The sequence below is a fragment of the Carassius auratus genome, chromosome 41 (genome assembly GCF_003368295.1).
Source record: "Carassius auratus strain Wakin chromosome 41, ASM336829v1, whole genome shotgun sequence".
Classification (NCBI taxonomy): Eukaryota; Metazoa; Chordata; class Actinopteri; order Cypriniformes; family Cyprinidae; genus Carassius; species Carassius auratus.
The window spans coordinates 2,896,927-2,920,499 of NC_039283.1; the positions used below are offsets into that span (position 1 = coordinate 2,896,927).

At 35.2% G+C, this 23,573-nt stretch overlaps 2 protein-coding genes across 16 annotated transcripts; both read left to right on the top strand.

Moving 5' to 3' along the window:
- Positions 1 to 403: 403 nt before the first annotated feature.
- On the top strand, positions 404 to 9,997 carry LOC113059785 (transcription elongation factor A protein 3-like). 15 transcript variants are annotated; one of them, XM_026228377.1, is made up of 23 exons: positions 404 to 633; positions 1,330 to 1,392; positions 1,708 to 1,813; positions 2,147 to 2,255; positions 2,452 to 2,616; positions 2,702 to 2,797; positions 3,613 to 3,702; positions 4,273 to 4,356; positions 4,474 to 4,581; positions 4,669 to 4,764; positions 5,010 to 5,099; positions 5,245 to 5,364; positions 5,475 to 5,528; positions 5,993 to 6,052; positions 6,196 to 6,261; positions 6,347 to 6,418; positions 6,542 to 6,601; positions 7,818 to 7,978; positions 8,067 to 8,123; positions 8,235 to 8,389; positions 9,294 to 9,440; positions 9,771 to 9,842; positions 9,944 to 9,997. In XM_026228377.1, the coding sequence occupies exons 1-23, from the start codon at positions 565 to 567 to the stop codon at positions 9,950 to 9,952; spliced, it is 2,109 nt and encodes a 702-aa protein (XP_026084162.1). In that variant the 5' UTR covers positions 404 to 564; the 3' UTR covers positions 9,953 to 9,997. The 15 variants fall into 15 exon arrangements, with proteins under 15 accessions (XP_026084162.1, XP_026084163.1, XP_026084164.1 ...); XM_026228378.1 differs by lacking the exon at positions 5,475 to 5,528; XM_026228379.1 differs by lacking the exons at positions 5,475 to 5,528; positions 5,993 to 6,052.
- Positions 9,998 to 16,269: 6,272 nt separating this feature from the next.
- Positions 16,270 to 22,733, top strand: LOC113059787 (delta-type opioid receptor). The gene is made up of 4 exons (XM_026228396.1): positions 16,270 to 16,510; positions 16,614 to 16,843; positions 18,618 to 18,973; positions 19,342 to 22,733. The coding sequence occupies exons 2-4, from the start codon at positions 16,644 to 16,646 to the stop codon at positions 19,869 to 19,871; spliced, it is 1,086 nt and encodes a 361-aa protein (XP_026084181.1). The 5' UTR covers positions 16,270 to 16,510; positions 16,614 to 16,643; the 3' UTR covers positions 19,872 to 22,733.
- The last annotated feature ends 840 nt before the right edge of the window (positions 22,734 to 23,573 follow it).

Sequence of the window (23,573 nt, forward strand, 5' to 3'; positions counted from 1 at the left end):
CAAAACTGTCTTTATTCTTCACACGTTGTCTGACGTTGACTAAATAACGTGATATATGCTTGCAAATGTCCAGACAGATTAGAGTTGTGAAAGATCGAGCTACTCAATAAACAATTAAACAAAATTCAGTAAACATAAAAATAACAGACTACAAGAATGTTAAAATAGCAACACGTAACGTCTTTTTCATAAAGCGTTAACTCACCACAATGTGTCCCCAATAGAAAATGATGCTTACAAACGTGTCTAAGCGATTCAAAATACAAACACAAAATACAACGGACCCAAGTTTAAAAAATGTCTGCTGCAAATGTCTTTCTTGAAAAACACAACTTTTATCGCCCCTGGTATCGTCTATATTTAGGAGTTGTCGTAAATCCAGATGGATTGATTGACACCTCCGACTGTCCCGAAGGCCCCGCCCCCTCGGGCTCAACTGACGTGCAGGAGTAACTTATGCGTGTGACCAAAACTTAGTACATTTAACGCTGGATTAAGATTTATGTGCCAAAACGTATTATAAACACATCACGTTTTCACTTAAAGCACATTAATGCGCACACAATGACGCGAGAGGAGGACCTGTTGCGGATTGCTAAAAAACTAGACAAGATGGTGTCTAGAAATAACATGGTGAGATCCTAATTTTGACGCAGCGCTTTATGCTGTTTGTTTGTGCGATCTCTGTGCATGCTGCTAAAGAATAACTAATTTAACTTTTTTTGCATGTGTATTATGCTGTTTTAATCATATCTAATTTAGATACAGGCATGCACAAGTGTTGTTTAATTTTGTTTCAAGTGTGAGAGACCATAATGTGTGTGTAATAGGACTACAGAGATCCATTTGTAACAACAGGTGTTGGCTGACGATTGCGCAGATTTACTTTAGATTTATTCAGGGCAGCGACAAGAACGAGGACGAAGGTGATCTGTACAGACAGAGTTTTGTTGACACCTTTTGTTAATTCTTAACAGCATGTATGTATTGTAGTAAATGGCACAAGGTCGTGAAGACGGTGTGTGTTTTGGCCGACACATACTTTTACGCGCACGGGGCCCGCGCACAGAATTTAAAGGGATAGTTCACACAAAACAGAAAATGAAAACAATAATTTACTCACCCTGATGTTGTTCCAGTATGAATTAGTGCTTGCATTTCTGGAACACAAATGCAAAAATGCCTGAGAGTTTGCAGCAGTGACATTGAGTTATTATAACATAAAAAAACATTAAATGATATTAAGAACAAAATGAATGCAATTATTATGTAGTTAAATAATTGAAAAAAAAAAAACTAAAATAATTACCTGTCCCCCTGTCTGTGTAGGACGGAGCTCTAGATCTTCTGAGAGAATTGAAAGATTTCAACATGACACTGAAGCTGCTTCAGGTACAGTATGTCTGCTGGATCTGTTGTGTTGACAAACTTCATTGATTCCTTTAGGGAATTATAGCTGTATCACAAACAGCAATCAGTATGGACTGTGCAAAACCTAAAAATCCATGTCAGAATAATATGGAGAGAATTATAAGTCAAGTTCAATTTGAAATGTAATAGAGATTTTTTTTTAAAGACTTGCAAAGAATGTGAAAGATATGACACATCATATAGATTAGTACATTTTGTTACATAAATGCAGCTGTTCTTGTTAGACAACTGCTTTTGCTTTTGTTTGTCTAACGTTTATGATTTACTTTGTTCCAGGATACAAGAATTGGCATGTCTGTCAACGGAATAAGAAAGCATTGCACAGACGAGGATGTTGGGAACTTGGCAAAGATGCTAATCAAAAACTGGAAGAAGCTTTTGGGTAGGGCTTATGTTGTAAAGAAGTTATATATATATATATATAGTTATATATATATATATATATATATATAGGCTTCTTTTTTCTTTTTTTTTCTTTTACACAATAAAACAATCTGAACTTGATTAAAACGATTGCCAGTAACAGATCTGACCTAATGTAACACTTAACAATGACAAAAGTCAGTGATATCATATTCTAGGCTTCTTAAAAATTTTTACAGTTTAAAAAGGTTCATAATGCCCTCATTTTTATCATGCCATTCACATATAGTATAATATTGGCTGTCTTAAAAGGTTTTGTTTTTATCCATTTATGCTTTTTTGTCTTTGTCAGAATCAGCTCAAAACCAGAAGTCTGAGAGGTTGAATGAAGTGAAGAATGGCAAACATCCAAGCAAGACATCAGGGTCACCCAGCAGGACCTCACCTGAGAGAGAGTCCAGGTATGTTTGCTGATAACAGGGTAAAATATGGAAGTATTCTAGACACGGCGTATTATACAGTGTAATTGAATTTCTTTCTTTAAACATACCAGGGGGTGATCTGTTTTTTTTTATACTTAGATTGATTTTTGCAAAAGAGGATGTGAGTAAAGACTTGTTGTTTGCGTAAAGAAGTATAACCTGTTTGTCTCGTCAGTCCACGAAGATCAACAGTGGAAACAAAACCAGACATAAACTCTAACAAGAAACTTGATGAAAAACACAGAAGACAAAAACCTGATGCAGAGTTCAGGATTGAGAAAAGAGAAAGTGCGCAGAAAAAAGAGAAACAAACTATTGACAATAAAAAGGAGCGAGAGAGGTGAGAAGCCCGGTGCTTTATAAAGCCCTCTATCCCTGCAAAACTCTGCCTTTAGATTGAGAAGTTTTATGTGTATTTTGTTTAGGAAAGATGAAATGAACAGTGATCAACTTCCTTCCCCAATGACGCATTCATCTCCACCCCCCAAGTGTTCACCGGCTGGGGAAGTGAAGAGGGAGAGGTTAGGGCTTGTGCATGTGACTGTGGTTTAGAGGAAGCACTCATACCACACAACAAAACACGCAGTCATGCCCTTTTTCTGCCACTGTGTGGTTCTTCTGTTGGGGGAATTTAAGAATTGGCTTTTCCATTCATGTCGAGCAGGATGTTGAATTAAATTTCAAATAAACAAGTAGTGGAATTTACAAAAAAAAAATCAACATATAGTCACCCAACAGAGAAATTTAATTGGTAACGCAACAAAACAAAAATAATTGCATCATAATTTTTTTTACCAATCGTTTTTTTTTTGTTTGTTTGTTAGTTTTTTGAAAATACACGTTTAAGCTGACTGACATTCACTACAGTTCAGAAATTTGGGCAGCGTAAGATTTTTTATGTTTTTGAATAAAGTCTGTAATGCTTAGGATTTGATAAATAAAATGTTCAAAAGAACAGTGTTTATTTGAAATATATTTTTGGTAACATTATAAATGTATTTATTGTCACCTGATTAATTAAATTCATGCTTTCTTATAAAAAAAAATAAATAATAATAATTCTTACTTACCCCAAAGTTTGCAAGGTAGTGTATTTTAGTTAATTCTATAGCTAAATACTTGAAACATTACCCTACACATAAATTTCTCCCTTAGATTCAAATTTGAATTGCAGTTCTGCATCATGTTTGCTACATCAATTCAATTTCAGGAATTAACTTTAAAAAAAAAGTTGTTTTCAGATCTGAATGGTGCATGATTTCTTTTGCTGCTCTAGTTGTCTGGTGTACAAGTGGAAACAGTAATGTAATTTTTCTTCTTTTTTTTTTTTTTTTAGGAAAGATGCTCCTGTTGATTTTTTCCCTCCTGTTTCAGTGAATTCCCACCCTCCTCTAAGACGCCCATCGATAGATGCAAAGAAAGAGAGGTCAGAGCGTGTTGCATATTAATATATATTTCAGTAGCAAACATGTAATTTAAGTGCAAATAGTTTTGTTTTCTGATGTAGTCTATTGGTTTTATTGCATATTACCTACAGTGACAGCTGATTTAGAACAGAAACAGTTCAAAAGTGTGGTTCAGTAATTAAAAATAAATAAATAATTAATGCTTTTATTCAGTAAGGACACATTAAATTGATAAAAAAGACTGTACGATTATTATATTTCATAATCCTGATTAAAAATGATCTCAGATTTTAACATATTAAGCAGCAAATATGTTTTCAACATTTATAGTAATGAAAAACATCTTTTGAATACCAAATCAGCATATTAGACTGATTTCTAAAGGATCATGTGACACTGAAGACCTGAAGAGAGTAATGATGCTGAAAATTCACTTTTGTAATCACAAGATTAAATGTCATTTTAATATAATATTAAAACGAAATGCAGCATCAATGAGCATAAAAGACTTCTTTCAAAAAAAATCACAGCAAACTTTAGTGTATATCAAGTTAAAATGCTAAATTAGGATGTTTGTATCTCTTGTACAGAAAAGACACTCAGGGTTCTTTAAAGTCTCCTCCTCTTCAGGCTCATCCTCATAAACGTCTCTTCATAGATGGAAAGAAAGAAAGGTTAGACATTGTGCTAGACGTGCATGCACTGTGTGACGTGAAAACTTCAGCTTTTATAGAAGCTAACTTCTTCATGTTGAATCGACCTTTCAATGAGACTTGCTCATTTTCATGCAGGAGAGATGCACCTTATCCTCTTTTTCCTCTTCATCATCACCCTCATCCTCCACTTCCTCCTCCTCCTATTCCTATCCCTAAGTTTACATCAGACTTGAAGAAAGAAAGGTCAGAGATTGCCCTCAAGAACGTGTTAAGAATCTGTATTTTTTATAAAAGTCTTTAGCTAACATACAGAGTCATCTATCTTCACAGGAAAGTTCCTTCTGAAACTTTACCACCTCCTCCTCCTCCTCCTCTTCTTTCTCCTCCTCCTCCCAAACGTCTATTAAAAGAAGAGCCCAAAGAAAGGTCTGAGCACCTTTGAGTTCTAGATCGTTGATCTCTTTTGTGATAAAGCACAGTATAATACATTATTATTGCTGTAGTTTCGTTTCGTTTGGCAAAATAGCTGTCATTGCTCTAAATTATTCAGCGCTCAATTGATAGAAAATGATAAATGGACATTTTTAGTTCACTAGATGATCTAGTATCAGAACATGTGCTTCAAGTTTCTCTTTATAATGCCACATTTAAATTGTATATATGTTGCCTAGGGCAAAAAAAGCACCTGATCCGAACGCCCCTCTTCCTCCTATACCTTTTCATCTACATCCTCCTCAGAAACGTGAAATGAAGAAAGACAGGTCAGGGCTTGGTGTGTTCTCTTTTTGAGTAATGAAAATACTGCCAATCTTTCAGTCCCTTCAGCATCATTTTAGCGTAACACTGTGTTCTAACCGTGCACAATGTTCTTTATCACATAAATAATCAGTGACTTTCTATGCTTAGAAAAGAAACAGCTGAACCCGGTGCTCCTCTCCATCTCCCTCCTGCTCCTCTCCATCTCCAGCCTCCTACACCTACAAAACGTCCCTCATTAGACACAAAGAAAGACAAAGAGAAAGAAAGGTTAGGGTCAGGCAAACTGAAAAGCATGTTGATATTAAAGTCTGTGCATCTGTGTTTTTGCTTGATTAGTAGCATCAAAATGAAAAATAACTAAAGCTGTTTCACTTTAGGAAAGACACATCAGACCCAAAGCGACAGGCCTCTGAACACAATGAGAAAGATAGGTCAGAAGCATGAGTACTAACCCTTGGAAAAGGCTATTGTTGAGTGAAATTAGACTTGAAGTTGCAGGGTTACATCTAAACTAAATTGTTGATGTTATGAATTTAAAGAGATAGTTCACTCAAAAATAGGGATATTGACATAATTTATTCACCTTCGCGTCATTCCGAACCTGTATGATTTACTTTCTTCTGTGGAAGACAAAAGAAAATTCTTAAACAATGTTCTTGTTGCTATTTCTATGCAATTGAATGGAGACTGGAGCTTTCATGCTTCAAAAAGCATCTTTAAAGTATAAAAGTATTTCATACTAGTTGTGCGCTATATTCAAAGAAACTCATACAGGTTTGGAACTACAGGAGTGAGAGTAACATTTACATTTTTTACAGTTTAATTTGAGTTATGTTTTTGTAGTGATAATAATTGGTCACCATTCCATAGCACTGAGACAATGCTTCTTTTTCAGAAAAGACACAAGAGACAGTAAACCCCTCAAAAGGGCATCAATGAAGATCAAGATTGAGAGGTTCAAAAAAAATGTTTTGCAGCAGAAGTGCATGCATTATTCCCATTTAGACTTGGGAGTTTGAGGATGGTGGCGATTTTCTTTGTGTTCATTAAAACAATACACATTGTCACCTTTATTCCCAATTCTACTTTTATTTCTAGAAAAGACTCCACAGAGTCCAAAAAGCTCGATTCTAGAAAGCTCAGCCTGGATGGACGGAGAGACAGGTCTGCTCATGCATCACTCATCATTAAAAATGCTGAAAAGATGTGTGACATTTTCAGGCATTTGTGTTTTACTCTTTCACTGCAGTAAGGACTCTACTGATTCCAAGTCAAGCCATCACATTTTGAAACGACAATCGAGTGAACTTAAATTGGAGAGGTAACCTTGGTTGTAATGCTGCTAGTTTTGTAATGCAACAGTAAAGTTTTTTTTAACTTTAACTTAAATCTTCATTCATGTTCACTTATGTTTATTGTAAACTGTCATGTTTTATTTCTCCAGGAGAGACTCTACTAGCTCAAGGTCTGGCAGCTCACCTCAGGGCAAGAAATCTAGTGAAAGGCAAGAACTAATATTACAGAAGCATCATTTAGATGTGACCAGCAGCATTCCATATTGCTTTATTATTTTTCAGGGAGTTCTCTGTCAATAGTAGCATTATGTTCTCACTCTTATGCTTTTGGATGCGCTCACGTATACTTCAAATTCTGCCGACTCAATGTCCCAGTTGTAATACACAACAAAATCCATTCAAATGATAAATCAACAAATCAGAAAAATAATGCTGTTCCACAGATAGCATTAATACATAATACTGTTGTGATGTGCGATTTAAGTCTGTTGTTTTAGTCTATTACTTTCACACTAAATGTTTAAATTTGATTACAGATTTAACCCTCATGTTTTTTACTGCTCATTTGAACCCAGAGAGGATTTTCTTTTTCCCGAAAATACTAGTTAATGTTATCACATTGGACTAAAACTTACTGACTTTGCATACACTGAGAATAACTTCCTCCCCAAAACTGATATTTTGTGTACTTTTTTGGGAGATTTTTTTTTTCCCTAATCTTGTTACACTTGTGTTCCTTGTAAAAAAAGACCGTTCTACAAAAAATTACACATTTCAAATTATGTTATATTAATACTAAATAAATTATATATATATATATATATATATATATATATATATATATATATATATATATATATATATAATTATAATTATTTATTTTAAGAAATCAAGTTGAAAAAGTTTAGATCAAGATCATTTTTGGCCAGGAACACATTTTATTTTCGGCAAATTGCATGTTTTAAAACTGTTATACAATACACAACTTTTAAAATCTGAGCAGATTTGATGACACTAGACATCATTTAGTTGCAGACAAAAACTTGACATCATACACTAAACGACTGACGATCACATACATTACCAGGTGTTCCAAAGACTACAAACTTATGCATGAAAATGGGACTTATTGCTAGGAGATGCATGACAAATGAAAAAAGAAAAGTATACTAAAATCGTCTGTGTCCATGATGTGACATGATTTCTGTGATCTGTCAACCCCGACTGATCAAATTTCGCAGTCTTTTGGCATCTAGAGTTCACTGAACCAGACTGATAATCGGGGCATAAATCTACACAAATGTGTAATCCAGCTTTAAGTTTAAAGGAAATAGAATTCTCCTTTCCTGCCTTGGTTTAACTGAAGGCCAATTGTCACATGAATATTTAGAGAACTAAAGACTTCTTCCTGTATTCCCCATACAGCAAGAGTAAGCCAGAAACCCCAAGGACGCCCACAACACCCACAAGCCCCCTTTCCCCGTCGTTGAGCTCTGGTCTGGGTCCTTTATCTCCTCACCTGCAAACTGGAGAATCCATCAGGGACAAATGCATTGAAATGCTGGCTGCTGCTCTACGTACAGACGGTACACAAAACAATGACAAACATTTCACAACCACACAGACATGCTGACATATATTGTTTTAATACTCATAATATGCTTTTCCTCTTAGATGACTACAAAGACTATGGGACAAACTGTGAGGCCATGGCTGCAGAAATTGAGGATCATATCCTTAGGAAACATATGTGTTGACTAAGTCAAACTAAGTGCAGAATCCTCTTGAATATATTGTGTAATGTTTGCAAGGTGATGTCCTTAACTGTCTTCCTCTGGCTACATATCTACCAGGAGATAAAAGCCTTAGACATGAAATACAAGAACAGAGTTCGCAGCCGCATAAGTAATCTCAAAGATCCCAAAAATCCCAATCTGCGTAAAAATGTCTTAGCTGGGGCCATCGAGTTGAGACGCATTGCCACCATGACTGCTGAGGTGAACTGCACATTTTGGACCTCTTAAATAATTTAAATTACTGTATTTTCTGGACTATAAGTCACACTTTTTTTCATAGTTTGGCTGGTCCTGCGACTTATAGTCAGGTGCGACTTATTTATCAAAATTAATTTGACATGAACCAAGAGAAATGAACCAAGAGAAAACATTACTGTCTACAGCCGCGAGAGGGCGCTCTATGCTCCTCGATGCTTCTGTAGCCTACACTGAGAAGCATATAGCGCCCTCTGGCGGCTGTAGACGGTAATGTTTTCTCTTGGTTCTTGGTTCTAAATAAATGCGACTTATAGTTCAGTGCGACTCATATATGTTTTTTTCCTCATCATGACGTATTTTTGGACTGATGCGACTTATACTCAGGTGTGACTTATAGTCCAAAAAATACGGGTAATTTAAAAAAAATTATGCATTAGTCAGTTAAAAAGAATCAGGAAAATCTTAGTTTGTCTTTAAAGGCATTATTACACAGCAGTTTTTTTTTTTATTGATGTTTGTCTTGTTTTCCAGTAAAAATATCCAGACTTCCTTAAGAAATTGATCAAATATAATAATAATAATTCTAAATTGTACACATATTTTGTAAGAATTGTTTTCAGAGAATAGCAATACGTTTTTTTGATGAATTTAATGGATTCTTGAAAGTATTCATTTTACCTACCTACCCTTAAAATTAAGTTCGGTATTTTGCCCAAAATGTTATTATATTTAGGCTTAAAACGATAAAAACAGTGTTTTTAGATATTTTTATACTGTGCGATGTCACAGGAGTTAGCCTTTGAAATTGTGTTGTCAAACAGATATTTTCCATTAAGAAAGATGATTTATCTGAAGTCAGTGCATACATCTACTGTTTATAAATAATAGTGTGCTCTTGCTGTTGTAGGAGATGGCTAGTGATGAGCTGAAACAGTTGAGGAACGTGTTGACCCAAGAGGCCATCCGAGAACATCAAATGGCAAAGACTGGAGGAACCACCACTGACCTGCTGCAGTGTGGCAAGTGCAGGAAGAAAAACTGCACCTACAACCAGGTACATCAATCAAACTTGTTAGCTTTAGATATTTATAATGCATAAGAACCTAGAAGAATGACTAATCATAGTCTGAGTCGTGCACTCTTTAAAAAGTTGTCACTTTGGAGAACCTTTGAAATTGAGAGTCCTCTTGAGCCTGCTTGAACCAATTAAATGAGCTTGTGGTCATTTAAAGAAAATTCTTACTAAAAATGTCCTTTGTAAAAAGAAAGGAATTTAAATGTGCTTATGAACTAACACCTGCTTCCATTTTTGATTTTGCCTTTCATTGTTACTTTAATTTGTTGTGAAAATAAATATATTGATAAATGTTTTGTACATTCACAGGTGCAAACCCGCAGTGCCGATGAACCAATGACCACCTTTGTGTTGTGCAATGAATGTGGTAATCGCTGGAAGGTCAGAAAATTATGTTTTAGCTTATGTATTTGCTATGTACTGTATTTAGAAACAAATCATTGTACAGTAGTAAGTAACACAAGTGTCTCTTTTTTTTCTAGTTCTGCTAACCTGAAGCAAGGACTCCAAGAACAATGACCATGTAGGATTCTTCCTCTTTTTTTATTTTTTATTTGGAAGATAAAGTAATATAATATTCTATTCCACCAGCAAATGGCCCTAAATTCATAATATGTAAATTAAATCTTCTTAAAACTTTTACAGAGGAACACAGCATTGCAAAGAATGTGTTCTGTTTATTCATAATTGAAGTGAAAATTCATTACCTAGGAAATGTAAATCTGTTTAAATTGTACGCTTTTATACTGTTTTTAAAATGGCAGAATTCATTTTTTTATGTGATGAATCCGTTTATTATACAGAATCTTATCGGAACTAGATATTAAACCGCAAAGATTGAAATTTGAATTTGAAAATTGAACATGTCATTCATGAAGAGAATCCTGATCTATCTCATATGTAGCAGCTATAAATTACAACACAAATATTTCTTTTAAATGGATGTATTTTTATTTTTTAATAATGTTGATAAAGTAAATTAAGATAAAATAAAATATTGTAGCAAAAAAAAATTGTTTTACTTCAAATAATAAATGTAATATTGCTTTGAATAAATTGTTATCGATTTCTTTTGAAGTAGTAGTAGTATTTTTGTATGCTTGGTGCGCTTGTCAACCTGCTGGCCCTATGGAAGCAGAAAATCCCACACATGTAGACGGCACACATTCTCTCTCTCTCGCTGTCTCTCTCTCTCTCTCACACACACACATACACACACACCTGCACACAAATAATTAAATTGAGATGCAGAACTGCAGTGTTGATTGATTCAACAGCTCCACATTATGCTGTCAAATTCTCAAAAATACAGAGCGAGTCACTATTGGATTAAATTATCCAACTTTATTATGCTGTAGACGGTTATACTGCCTACATATGTTAAACAACATACATTTATGATGGAATCCATTGTCACAATTGCTCACGTTACTACTAAAACAAGCTATATTTTGAAACCTAAATGATCTAGTATTTTATAATAGAAATAAATTGCAGTTGTACCCTGTGACTCGCATAAAAGAAGACTAATAGAGTTTGAGTGAGAGCCATTTTACTATACTAGTGGGAAGTTTATTTCATTATAATGTCAAAGTCTGCCCCGTTTGTCGTTATTCATGGGCATTTCCCACTGACGCACTTTTAGCTGCGCTAATGATGCCCCGTCACTATATTTTGGGTTTAATAAGTACCCTGGTCTCTGCTATCCTCAATGCACTGTTTGAGATGAGATGAGTAAGTCTGTGTGAAATTATCCCTTTTAGCACTGAATATTCACTCAAGTTTCATTACTCAGTTTACCAAGGTGCCCACTCATTACAAGCAAATAGAATTAAAGGCTGTTAATGGATGTTCCACTTTGACAGCATTTCCTGTGGTAAAAAAGGAAATGCCACTGAGAGGACGGCATGAAACAGTGGATAACTATGCCAGCGCTGTGCAGTGTTCAGCTTCCCAGAAAGCACAAGTTATTTCTCTCAGGCTTGAGGAGATAATTGGATGCCCTGCAGGTAAGAAAGCTCCTCAGTCATTTTGATGCTAAGATTGAGTAGTTATATGAAGGCTTTGGCAAATGAATACAAAAACAGATCAAGGTTTGGTGTAGGATCTACTTTAATACAATTTTCTCTTATTGAATTTCACAAATGCTTACAGAGACACAGCTAGTAACATGCTGACTTAAAATTTTGAAGTAGATAAGATAGTTTTGAATTAGAAATAGTTTTCTGAAAACCATCTTTTTGCTTTCGAGAAATAATTTTTGTGGCGCAAGACAATTCCTCCTTTTCCCTATACACTTTTTTTTTTCTGTCCAAAGTTCACAACTAAGACTCAGTTAGTGATGTCGTGATTATAGCATAATAATAATAATAAAAAACATTGTAAATAATACTGTAATATTGTTCTTCACCTTGTTAGGCAGATTGTTTGAATGAACTGTAATGAGCTTTAATATAATAGCTAAACAGGTAAAAAAAAAAAAAAAAAAAAGATTAAAATCAATATATAATATGCACACACACACACATACACAGAAGCTGTGTAACAAGCAGGACCAACAGTCATTATCCTGTTATTAATTAATCCTGTTGTTTTTACAGAATAAAACTGGGAGCCAGAATAATTTAGAAATTATTAATATGTAAATAACTTAACGGAACAACCCATAAAAGTGTCTTTTTTTTTTTTTTTTTACCTTTTAGAACTTAAAAAAATGTCAACCAGTAAATCAAACAGCCCTTTTCTGGTGAATTGGCAAAGTCATGACACTCTTGATGGTAAAGATACTGACAGCCATCATAAAAACAGGTTGAAAAGAGAAAGACACCATGAATAAAAGTTCATCACAAGTGGAGTAACTCCACTAGCTGAGGTAAAAGCTAATATATAGAAAGTACACATCATTATATACACAAATGCAGTAAACATGAAATCTATAAATTTAAATGTAATAGCTTAAATTCAGAAATGTATGCGGTAGAATGTTGTGGACTTGGAATATTTGTTACAAAGTTGATCATTTTTTGCACCTTTTGCTGCAATGCAATAAACAAACGATAAAACACACACAAGAGCCCAAAACAAAAATCCCCATAGCGCGCACACACACACACACACACACACACACACACACACACACACACACACACACACACACAAACACAACCAATCCTAGCTGTAGTGCTCTAGTCCCTTTGCTGATGATGAAGTGAGTCCACTGTTTCCATGACAACTACATTTCACTGAGAGAATCCATTAGGACCTCTTGGATTATTTTTGCAGATGAAAATAAAAAACTGAGGCTCATTCTATCAAACATCGAGTGAGTTCCATTAGACTTTAACCATCATGACTTTAGAAGGTGGATGATTGCTGTTAGTGCCCACTCATCTTTACAAAATATTAAAATCTGATTTGCTGAATCCTCCCAGTAAAGTTGGTTCCCTAGATGCATCTGAGATCGAAAATAAGTACATCTATTCTACTCAAATCAGTTAAGGAATTTAATTATTATAAATCATTGGTACAAACTGTGACTGTGAATGCACAAACTATGACAAGTCTGGCAGGAGAGAGATGACGAGATCTCAAGTGTGATGATGAAAGGCAATTAAATACAACCCAGATGTTCTGAATTAATAGTCCTATTTAAGGATCAAAATAATTAAATTGTAAGTTACACCTAGAAGACATTATGATGCTTATAGCCACCACATCTGATGAATGACAAACAAGAACATAACTGACCCACTCTCAGGCCTCTTTTCATCCCTAAAATTTCATGACATGAAAAGCATTACAACAATATCAACATGGCTTTATGGAGGCACTTTAATGAGCTATAGAAGGACACCTGCGATTGTATAACTATAAGATGATTGTGATAGTATGACTAAATGATGAGTCACGATTGTTTTGCAGACATGTGCAATAGAGACAAACAAAGAGAAGCCCTACACCCCCTCCCCCATTTCTCCCTAAATAGAGTAATACGTCAGCGCTAAGAATGCTTTCTGAAATGCATATTGCTAGATCCATCTAAGATATATAACAGCAGAAAAAATATACTGTTGCTGTTACGCTTAAAGATAATGAAGAATGAATGAAGTTTTGATGCTGTTTTTATCAAGAAGCTATTTTCTCCTTCACCAAATGCTATATTCTTTCCTGACTGTAGTGTTTTAACTTCAAACCATCGCTTCTGGACAAAGTACCGGTAAGAGTCTATCATCTATAATAACACTTTCTCTGCCTGAAAAAGTCTGTCCTCTCATGTAAAAATCAATCAATGTATATGTTTTCACTTGTAAACGGTGCTTGATCTGTGCAAATTTCTCTCTTGATTCAGATGAGCCTGAATCAAGAGAGAAATTTGCACAGATCAAGCACCGTTTACAAGTGAAAACATATACATTGACAGATGAGCCTGAATCAATGGTTTGATGTAAAAAATATCTTGATGATACAAATACACAGCTTCTCACTTTACAACATTTATTCATTACACCTTTTGGTGTGAAAGGGTCTTTACATTTGCTATAAATAGAACTTCTTATATAAAAAACAATCAAGCCCTGCTCATATTTAAAAAGATACGCAATAGTAACACAAATGTAACGTAACGCATTATTTTCCATAAAAAGTAACTAAGTAATGTAATGCATTACTTTTAAAAGTAACTTTCCCCAACACTGCTTGTTTTTTGACGTGTTAAACCATAAGAGACAGTGTTATATCGAAAATAAGACTTACATTTTAATTGTTTCTTTTCACAATCATGGTAGCACACAATGGAAGGTTGTGTGACATTTTTTATTGGCAAGGCTTCAGTTTTTATGGCTTAACATCAAAAGCACGTGAACCGTCAGAAATTCAAGAAATATTTGTTATTCTCTCGTCAACAATTTTAAATATTTCAAAACTTTTAAAAGGCTCAAGATTTTATTTTGCCAATATAAAGACTTTTTTTTTTTTTGATTGCCATATGGTCAGTTCTTTCACAATTAAAGGACGTGCTTTGGCTTATGGTCAGATGGTTTAATGGGTGCATCTGGCTCTTAGACTTGTCAGACTAAAGCAGACTTCAGTCTGTTAGTGGCCAAGCTCAGCATCTGGTCTTTGTCAAGCCTGCCATAATCACACATACAAGTATAATTAGTTAGTTAAATAAAATGCTTTATATTGTGTTGAAAAACTTGTACTGATAACTTCCAGGAATATATTTTAGAAAAATTGAATGTCTATGTGAGTAAATGATTCAATCTTTCTCATCAAGGCATATTATAAAGCCATCTGTAATAACAGATGCTCTCTCAGTTTAGATTTCTACTGGCCAGCTAAAATGGTGACATGAGGCATTAAGCAAAACAGCCAGAGTCCAGATCACAGCTTGTGGTTGCTCTAAACTGTCTAACAACCATAATACAGTGTCATTCATTTATAAATGTCACACAAATGTAATTTCAGTCTCATTGAAAGTTGCCAGCTCATATGCCACTCAGAAACAGAATAATTCACTCCAAATGAATCTTTTAGCACATTTTTGTCATCTTAAATCATGGTAGATTTCTGTTAAATTGTTGCAGATTGTTTAATCATAAAACATATTTTAACAGGCTCCCAAAATCATCTTGTTTCCTGAGTGATACAAAGCTTAAACGAAAGGTAACTTTAATATTTATCCTATGAATTTTGGATAAAAAGTACAATGTTACAACAGCAGAGAGCCATTAGAGTCATCAGAGAGGATAGTGTCTGAATTTGATTCTCCTCCGTTATATAATTTCATTTCCGCACAACACCTGTGATTAGAAGCAATGGAATAGTGAAGATTCTTCTTGATTGAACGGATTATGTAATCACCTGCACACGATTTCATTATCAAAATGTGGAATAATTGAAAATTGACCCCTGAGAGTCAGTTTTCTTTTTCTATGTGAGCTCAGTGGGGAAATAACTTATAGATATTGTACCTACAAGCACCTGATAATCATTGGTGTTGTTTACTATATCAGTTGAAGTTTGTACTTATGAGGAATGTGACTTGGTACATTGATGTAGACAGAAAGTATTGAACACAGACGTACTGTAGATAAAGAATGCAAATCTACTACAAGTCGCTTTGGATAAAAGCGTCTGCTAAATGAATAAATGTAAATGTAAATGTACTACAAGTTGAATGAACTCAATAATATGTCTTAAGCAGTACAAAAAAAAAAAAAACATGTAGCAACAGTTTGCTACTATGACTTAGGTACAAAGCCTCCAGAAGGTGTCCTGTTTTACAGGAAATTAAGCCAAGAGCAAAGCCTGACAAAACCACACTCTTGACAAATCTGTCCGTTCAAAGCAGAGAGGTCTTATAACCCTTTTAATGCAAAAGCAGCAAAGATTAGGGTCATTTACATTAATATCATCACTGATTTATGTGTTTTGGTATTTCCTCTTTCAGGCTGAAAAGACCTACAGCAGTGTGGTTCTGGAGAAACGAACAAACAGACAGACAGAACGACAAACACATAACACTCAGAGGCTTCATTTCCAAACAACTGAATTTTTTTTCCAGTTAAACATATATATATATAATATGTTTGCTTACAAAATTAACCACAAATAAAATGAATAAAACAACCATCGTAACCACAAATTAACTATGGTTTTGCTACACTAACCTTAGTTTAACCATGGTATTTGTTGTAAAACTGTGATAGTACAAATGTAATCAAGAAGCCAAAAAAATAAATACACTTTTTTTTCTTTTTTCTGTTTTTACGCAATTTGTACTCTTTTACTGTAATAAAACCATGGTTACATTTTCATGGTTAAAGTGTTTACCTGAACTAGGTTATCTAGACATTTAATAGAAAATATAACAAACGCATTAGGTACGGCTTTACACGTGCACAGTGGGCTTTGTGGAGTGACACTTTTGTGCGCGGGCGCAGCAGCTGCCATTCGAAGTACGAGCGCGTGCACAACACGCGCGGTTGGAAGTCGACTGCTCTCCCGAGAAGAGGAGAGGACAGGAGAAAAGAGGAGAGCTACGTAAAGTGAGCAGTGTTGTTGCCCTTAGAAGCTGCTGTTCTCTATATTTCTCTATATTACGTTTAAGATATAGGCTACGTTTATAATCTTTCCGTTTCACTTATTTAGAAGGCTTTTGGAATTATACAGGGGAAGCGCATGGAGCCTCTAATTCTGCAAAACTTGAGCTTTATGGAGGAACCTGGAGGACCTCTGACCAACTGGAGCGGAGGCAGCGAGCCGAAGGCGGTGAGAGGCAGCGCTGCGGTCGCTATCGCTGTGTGCATCACCGCGCTGTACTCCGTCATCTGCGTGGTGGGACTGTTCGGAAATATTCTGGTTATGTACGGTGTGGTCAGGTAAGAGAAATTGTTTATTCAGTGAATATGTACTTTAGAAGTATCTGAAAGTGGGATGATAATTATACATTTACCACACGTTGACATTAATAAGCACAGAAAACCCACTTTGCCCTAACTTTTCTGATTTACTTTAATTAGTGCACAAAGTCTAAAGAGAAAAATACGAGAATGCAAATATGCATATTAGGTATAATTAAAAACCTCTGGAATATAACCTGTATTTACAAAGAATGTGGTGGACATGGAGTTTTGTTAGGAAGCTGAGCAAGTGCTGGAAGATGAAAGACCGGGTTGAGGACTGAAATTATATCACTCACAGATATACCAGTTTATCTCAGGGGTAGTTTTGGAGGAAGAACCATTTTCACAGCATGTACAATTCAAAGCTCAGTTGTGAAAACTGCTGTTATCATCTGATTTCATGTCCTTTTACTGCGTTTTACAGTGTCTAACAGAAATCTGGATTATCTAATCACATAAAAAAACACTTGTAATAAGTTTATATTAGGCTACTTTTTAAAATACTCAAATCAGATCACAGCTACTTTTTTATTGATTATAAGATTAAATAATATTTTAAAATGTTTTGAATAACAGCGTGGATATACAATAAAACGTTATGCACTCGGTTCAAAAGACTTCATGGAACTTATAATAATGGATTTATTCATCTAACCACATGTATAGCCATTTACAAAGAGAGGAATAAACTGTAGTCACAGATGTGCTGTCTTCTCTCTTCTTCTCTGTGAGACTTCAAATGTCAAGTCCTCAAAAGAGCTCGCAGTGTGTGGGCACCAGACAAATCTCAGAGAGGATAATCAGCAGATTACAATTTGTGCCTTTAGCATTGGGCTTTACTTTAGTAGCTGTGGTTGCATCCTTTCAAAGGATACCCCATATTTTATGCAATCAGAGAGACTCTTGAGACACCTTCATTTAATGAAAGCTTGTTGTTTGCATCTGCTGTTAGATGTTGTAACTACACTTTATCAGTATTTCTGCATTGACAGCCATTATAGTCAAATCATGTATTATAACCTTAATAATAATATTTCTGTGCATGTAAAATAATTACTGTTAAAAAAGTCGCTCAAAAATCTTTAATAGTAGCCTAAAATAAACACTAAGATTTTTACTAAAAATAAAAATACTATATTGTGAAAATAGTTTATCTTCTAAAAGTTTTGTGTTTAATGGAAAACTCTGCAAATAGGATAACAAACCAAGTACTTATAGTTTTATAATGTTTTATCACATCACCAGAAAATAAAAAAGATAATGAATGTACCAATGCATTACATAATTTTCATAGGTTAACATTTTAGTTCTTGAAATAAAAGTTATTTACAGTGTGGAAGGGAGTTAAAATAAGATTCTGAATCAGAAAGAGCTTTATTGCCAGGTGATCACACACATGAGGAATTAGTTTTGGTTCCAAAAGCTTCCACAGCACAAACAGAATGACAGTGAGAAAACAAAGATAATAAAAATAGGAAATAACAATATACAAAAAAATATTTAAAAGAGCAAATATGGTTCTTTTTTCCCCCAATGTTTTGAGCTGATCATCATGTTAATCATATCTGATATGTATAATGAAAAGGGTAAAGCAGAGAAGAACTTAAAATCATGCATAATCAGTGCATCCCATTCATCTGCATCTGTATTATCACTGCGAACCCAGATGCAGCGGATCGACATTCGAAAATTATGAATTGCTTATCTCGCTGAATCTCTTAGACAGACTTTTACTGTTTGTTTTCTTCAGGTACACAAAGATGAAGACAGCTACCAACATTTACATCTTTAACCTTGCTTTGGCCGATGCATTAGCCACCAGTACTCTACCCTTCCAGAGTGCCAAATACCTCATGAGCACCTGGCCATTCGGGGAGCTCTTGTGTAAATTAGTCATTGCCATTGACTACTACAACATGTTTACCAGTATTTTCACTCTGACAATGATGAGTGTGGACCGTTACATTGCCGTGTGCCATCCAGTGAGAGCCCTAGACTTCCGCACACCCATCAAAGCAAAGATCATCAACATATGCATATGGATTCTCTCCTCAGCTTTTGGCTTCCCAGTCATGGTTATGGCAGTTACTAGAGTGACAGACACAGGTGAGGACAAAATGAGAGGAAAAAGCACAAGTTTTTGCTATCCAGCTTATATTGTTTCCATTCTGTAAGTATCCATTTCTATTTAGTGAATTCATCGATTCGGTTGCACCTAATCATAGCCACAAATTCATGTAATATAATTTTTTTAGCTCTGTTAACCAGATGTTAATATTGAGTAATATTTAAGATAATAGTTAAAAACAAAACCAGAGAAACACACAGTGTTTATTTCCTGGATGAATCTTTCTTTTTGAACAAATTGGTTAAATTAATAATTTAATGACTCGCTCAAATTAGAACTGATTAGTACAGTAAATTCAATTAAGAAATGAGTCTATACTCACCTTCTTATCTTCTTATCTCCACAGGTAAAACAGTCTGCATGTTGAAGTTCCCAGACCCCGACTGGTACTGGGACACTGTGACCAAGATCTGTGTTTTCATTTTTGCCTTTGTGGTTCCTGTTTTCATCATCACTATCTGTTACGGCCTGATGATCCTTCGCCTCAAGAGTGTGCGCTTGCTGTCCGGCTCCAAAGAGAAAGACAGGAACCTTCGGCGCATCACCCGCATGGTGTTGGTGGTGGTGGCAGCCTTCATCATCTGCTGGACCCCCATCCATATCTTCATCATCATCAAAACCATGGTGGAGATCGACCAGAAGAATCTGCTTGTGGTCGCTTGCTGGCATCTGTGTATTGCTCTGGGCTACATGAACAGCAGCCTCAACCCAGTCCTGTATGCATTTCTGGATGAAAACTTCAAGAGGTGCTTCAGAGAATTCTGCTTGCCCTTTCGCTCCCGCATGGAGCAGATCAGCTTTTCCAGAGCTCGTAATGTCACGAGAGAGCCCATCTCGGTGTGCGCCAGGTCTGAATCGATGAAACCACCCACATGACTAGACCTGGAACAGATGCCTTCTGATACACAAGCAAGGACACAGAGAGTCACCCTGATCTCCACCACTGAGTTTTAAGCTCCTTTGAGGTAAATACAACTTGACAACAAGCCAATATACTGAAAGTAAAATGCATGTTGTGGGGTTCATTAGTCATATTTTTCTACCTTTCTTAATTTCACTGTGTGGGAAAGCGAAGGATGGCTCTAAAATGATTTGATGAAATGTTTCCTAAATGTGGAAACGAGATCATTCGGACCATCAAGATCGTGATCATGTTTTGGGAAAGACATCAAATAGGTGGTCTTGAATGGTCAACGGGAAATGTACATTCATTAGTGGTATATGAGCCATCAAAGTAGATTCCCATAATCAGATTTTTTAATGAAAGTGAATGCATTTTTCCTGGGAATTTGTAACTGAGATGCAAGTGTGCGAACAATGTACTAAATGCACAAATTCATTTTCAAAAGACTCAAGACTCTTAGATTCACTCAATCTTGTTTCACTGAACAATAAAACTGTACAGAGGTCTTTTTCCACTCTATAAAACAGGATTTCTTTAACCTGGGGATAAAGCTATATGGAGAAAGACAGAGAATGGACCAAAATTTCATCTGAAGGTTTGCAGGATAGATTTGCACGGATGACAAGGTTACTTTCCTCAGGAAGGCTGTTAAAACACACTGTTACGTAAACTCTCAACACATTATTCATTTCATGGTGCTTGTTAAGGTGTAATTTTGTAATGTGTGCTGCTAGTGAAGGTGTTTGATGACCTTTGACTATACGTATACAGTGTTCATAATATGTGTAGATGTGCTCTGAGATTATCAAAGATGGGCTTTTCGGTATTTGAATCTTAGTACTGAAGTATTTAGTGCAACCAATCTTGTATTTCACTGCCATTTGCTCAGAATGGCTGTTTTTTGATCTTCTTCAAATTCCAAAGTCGAAGTGACATTTAATGAATCATTTTGTGATATTAGTGTTTGATTCTAAATGTCAGCTGTGTTGTAAAAGGAGAGAGAGTTTAGTTTCTTGAGCTGTTTTAGACAAACTTTTTCCAGTCAAGGATCATGTATTAGCAGTGAGTATTACTTTGCTGTAGAACCTGTATGTACTTTTGTGCAACTGTTGCATATTTCCTCATGTTTATATTTTTAAGGGATGCATAGCAATTAGACATCACAAAGTACACAACGTGTTTATATTGTGGAAGAATTTTTTTTTTTTAATTGTTCTGTAGATTGCATGTATGTTGGCACAAAACAACAACTTTATTTTAAAAATGTTCATTACCCATATGATAAAAAAGCTAAACATTCATCATCTCTTTAAGATATACATTCTTCATCTTATATATTGAATGATAAATACGTCTGTCACCTTTAAATGGGTTTAAAGATTTCATTTTTGTTTGGTATAAATATACCACAAAAGCCTTAAAATATAGAAATGAAAAACTACTATGCAAATTTTCTGCAGGTACTTGTAAAGGTTGGAGACTCAAGCGCTGTTACATAATCTCTTCAGAAGACAACCTATTATGAAATACACTGGATTAGTGCTTTTGAATCAGGATAAAATAAAAAGGCTGTTGTATATCGACTGTGGTATAAAGACAAAACCTCCTGATACATAGTCTTTTGTGTTTTTGCTAACTTTTGTTTTTCTAATTACATGAAACATGAAAGTCCAGTGTGCTTATCAGAGTAAGTTTTTGTTGAAATTACAAAAATTAGAGACATTCAGTTTAAAAGTTATCATAAAAGTCGCCATTCTACCATTTTATGGAAAAACATTATGGTAAAAAAGTATTCATCATACCCAGATTCAAACTTAAAGCAACTTTTTTGTATTAATATTTTGAATTATCAGCTTCAAAATCACTTTGATAAGACACTAACTTTTAAAAAGATGAATGGCTTCAGTTTTTTCCCCAATGGTTATGAAACTCTGCAAAAAATTTCTGCTTTACAAAAGCAACAGATGTACGTACATCTATCCACTGTAATCAAAACTATGTAATCATGCCATATTTATGACAATTTTTTTTATTAATTTGGTCAAATGAAATAATTAGCCTATACTTTTATTTGCATTTTTCACAAACTGGGTATAAAAAAAGGTCCTCAAACTCTAACCACAAGAAGTCAAACTAAGAGTGGAACTATGCTGTTAATAAGTCCAAGCTGGTTTGTTTTCACAGCGTAATTGAAAAACGGCATCCTGTGTAATTTGCCTCTACATGTGGGAGGAACAGAAGCAATCCACCTGTTATATTTGAAAGCAATGGTGTATGGAGTATACCTTGTGCCATAGTAGGGATAATGGAGTCTGGAAATGGCTATGGAAAAAAAAACAGAGTCTCAATCAGCCAGCAGAGACAAATACAGAATCTTATATAAGCAAATGGCATTAATAAAGAACATCATCATGTTCAGCAGTGCTTCTCTGGTTCCTTGTGATTTGCAGCGTCAGTTACATAATGGCATAAACAGTGGATCAGAGAGCCACACTGTTTATATGTGGTGGAGGGAAGCATCACGAGGCACAATAATGACAAGAGACACAGCATGTTGGCTGGATTGATCGGGAGCATTACACAAAATTACGCTCAACCCCATTCAGAGTCCTCATGAAACATGTAAACAAGCTCAGAAACTCAAAATCAAATTCTTATTCACCAGGGTTCCTCAAATCTTGTCCTGGAGGTCCAATGCACTGCAGAGTTTAGCTCCAACCTTGATCAAACTCACCTTCCTGTGATTTTCTAATGATCCTGAAGACACTGATTAGCTCAGGTGTGTTTGATTAGGGTTAGAGCTAAACTCTAAACTCGAAAGTGGATCTCGTGGACCAAATTTGAGGATCCCTGTTGTACACAATACATTTGGCAAGTGATGTTAAACATGTCCACAGGGTAAAATGCTAAAATCAAAAATGGGAAAATGTTTAAGAGCCTCCAGTTTGAACATACTTTTTATTATATTCATTTTTATTTGTTAATGGTCGCACACAGGCCAAAACAAAAAACATGTTCATAATTATTAAACATTATATATTTGGTCAGTCATGCTCTAAGCTTAGCAGTTCCCATATAATTTATCTCAGGGGAATATGATGAAAATCATACCCATTTCCAGTAAGACCAGTCTAAGCAAACCTTGCATATCTAGTGTTTGCTCCGTTTAGTTCCATGGTGATGGGGTTGTTCACCCATCAAGATGAGATGCTTATTAATAACGACTGGTCTAACGGTTAAAGGCATGCTGATATTATAAACAATGCAAATTGCATGCCTAAAAGAACAGAAAACACATCTAACTCCAACAACTACAGACGTGCCAGTTTTCAGTAATGAAAACTGAGGTGCCTTCTCATCTCAACAGTTTTATCAGTTATGATGCAATCTGAATCTTTAAATAAAAATATATATGATGATGAACCGTCATCTTGGTACCAACGCGACATTCAGTTGCCCAGTGTTTCAAACAAAAAATAATTGGGCCACCAATTATGCAAATTTTACCAACACTAATGAAGCACCACACACACACCTAAAAATTTAGGGATAAGAAAAGGTCCATGCATTGTCAGTGTGGCACAGCTCTCAACCAGAAGGCAATTAAAGAGTTTTCCCACAAAAGATAATTTTGTCACTACTTTCAAGCTGTTCCATATCTGTAAGAGTTTCAT

What these genes read in the sequence shown, in the direction of transcription:
- LOC113059785 (XM_026228377.1), top strand. Translation starts at nt 565, where the DNA reads ATGACGCGAGAGGAGGACCTGTTGCGGATTGCTAAAAAACTAGACAAG. An exon ending in AAAGACAAAGAGAAAGAAAG is followed by an intron (nt 5,365 to 5,474) that starts GTTAGGGTCAGG and finishes GTTTCACTTTAG; the next exon opens with GAAAGACACATCAGACCCAA. An exon ending in TTGCCACCATGACTGCTGAG is followed by an intron (nt 8,390 to 9,293) that starts GTGAACTGCACA and finishes TTGCTGTTGTAG; the next exon opens with GAGATGGCTAGTGATGAGCT.
- LOC113059787 (XM_026228396.1), top strand. Translation starts at nt 16,644, where the DNA reads ATGGAGCCTCTAATTCTGCAAAACTTGAGCTTTATGGAGGAACCTGGA. An exon ending in GTTATGTACGGTGTGGTCAG is followed by an intron (nt 16,844 to 18,617) that starts GTAAGAGAAATT and finishes TGTTTTCTTCAG; the next exon opens with GTACACAAAGATGAAGACAG. An exon ending in TACTAGAGTGACAGACACAG is followed by an intron (nt 18,974 to 19,341) that starts GTGAGGACAAAA and finishes TTATCTCCACAG; the next exon opens with GTAAAACAGTCTGCATGTTG.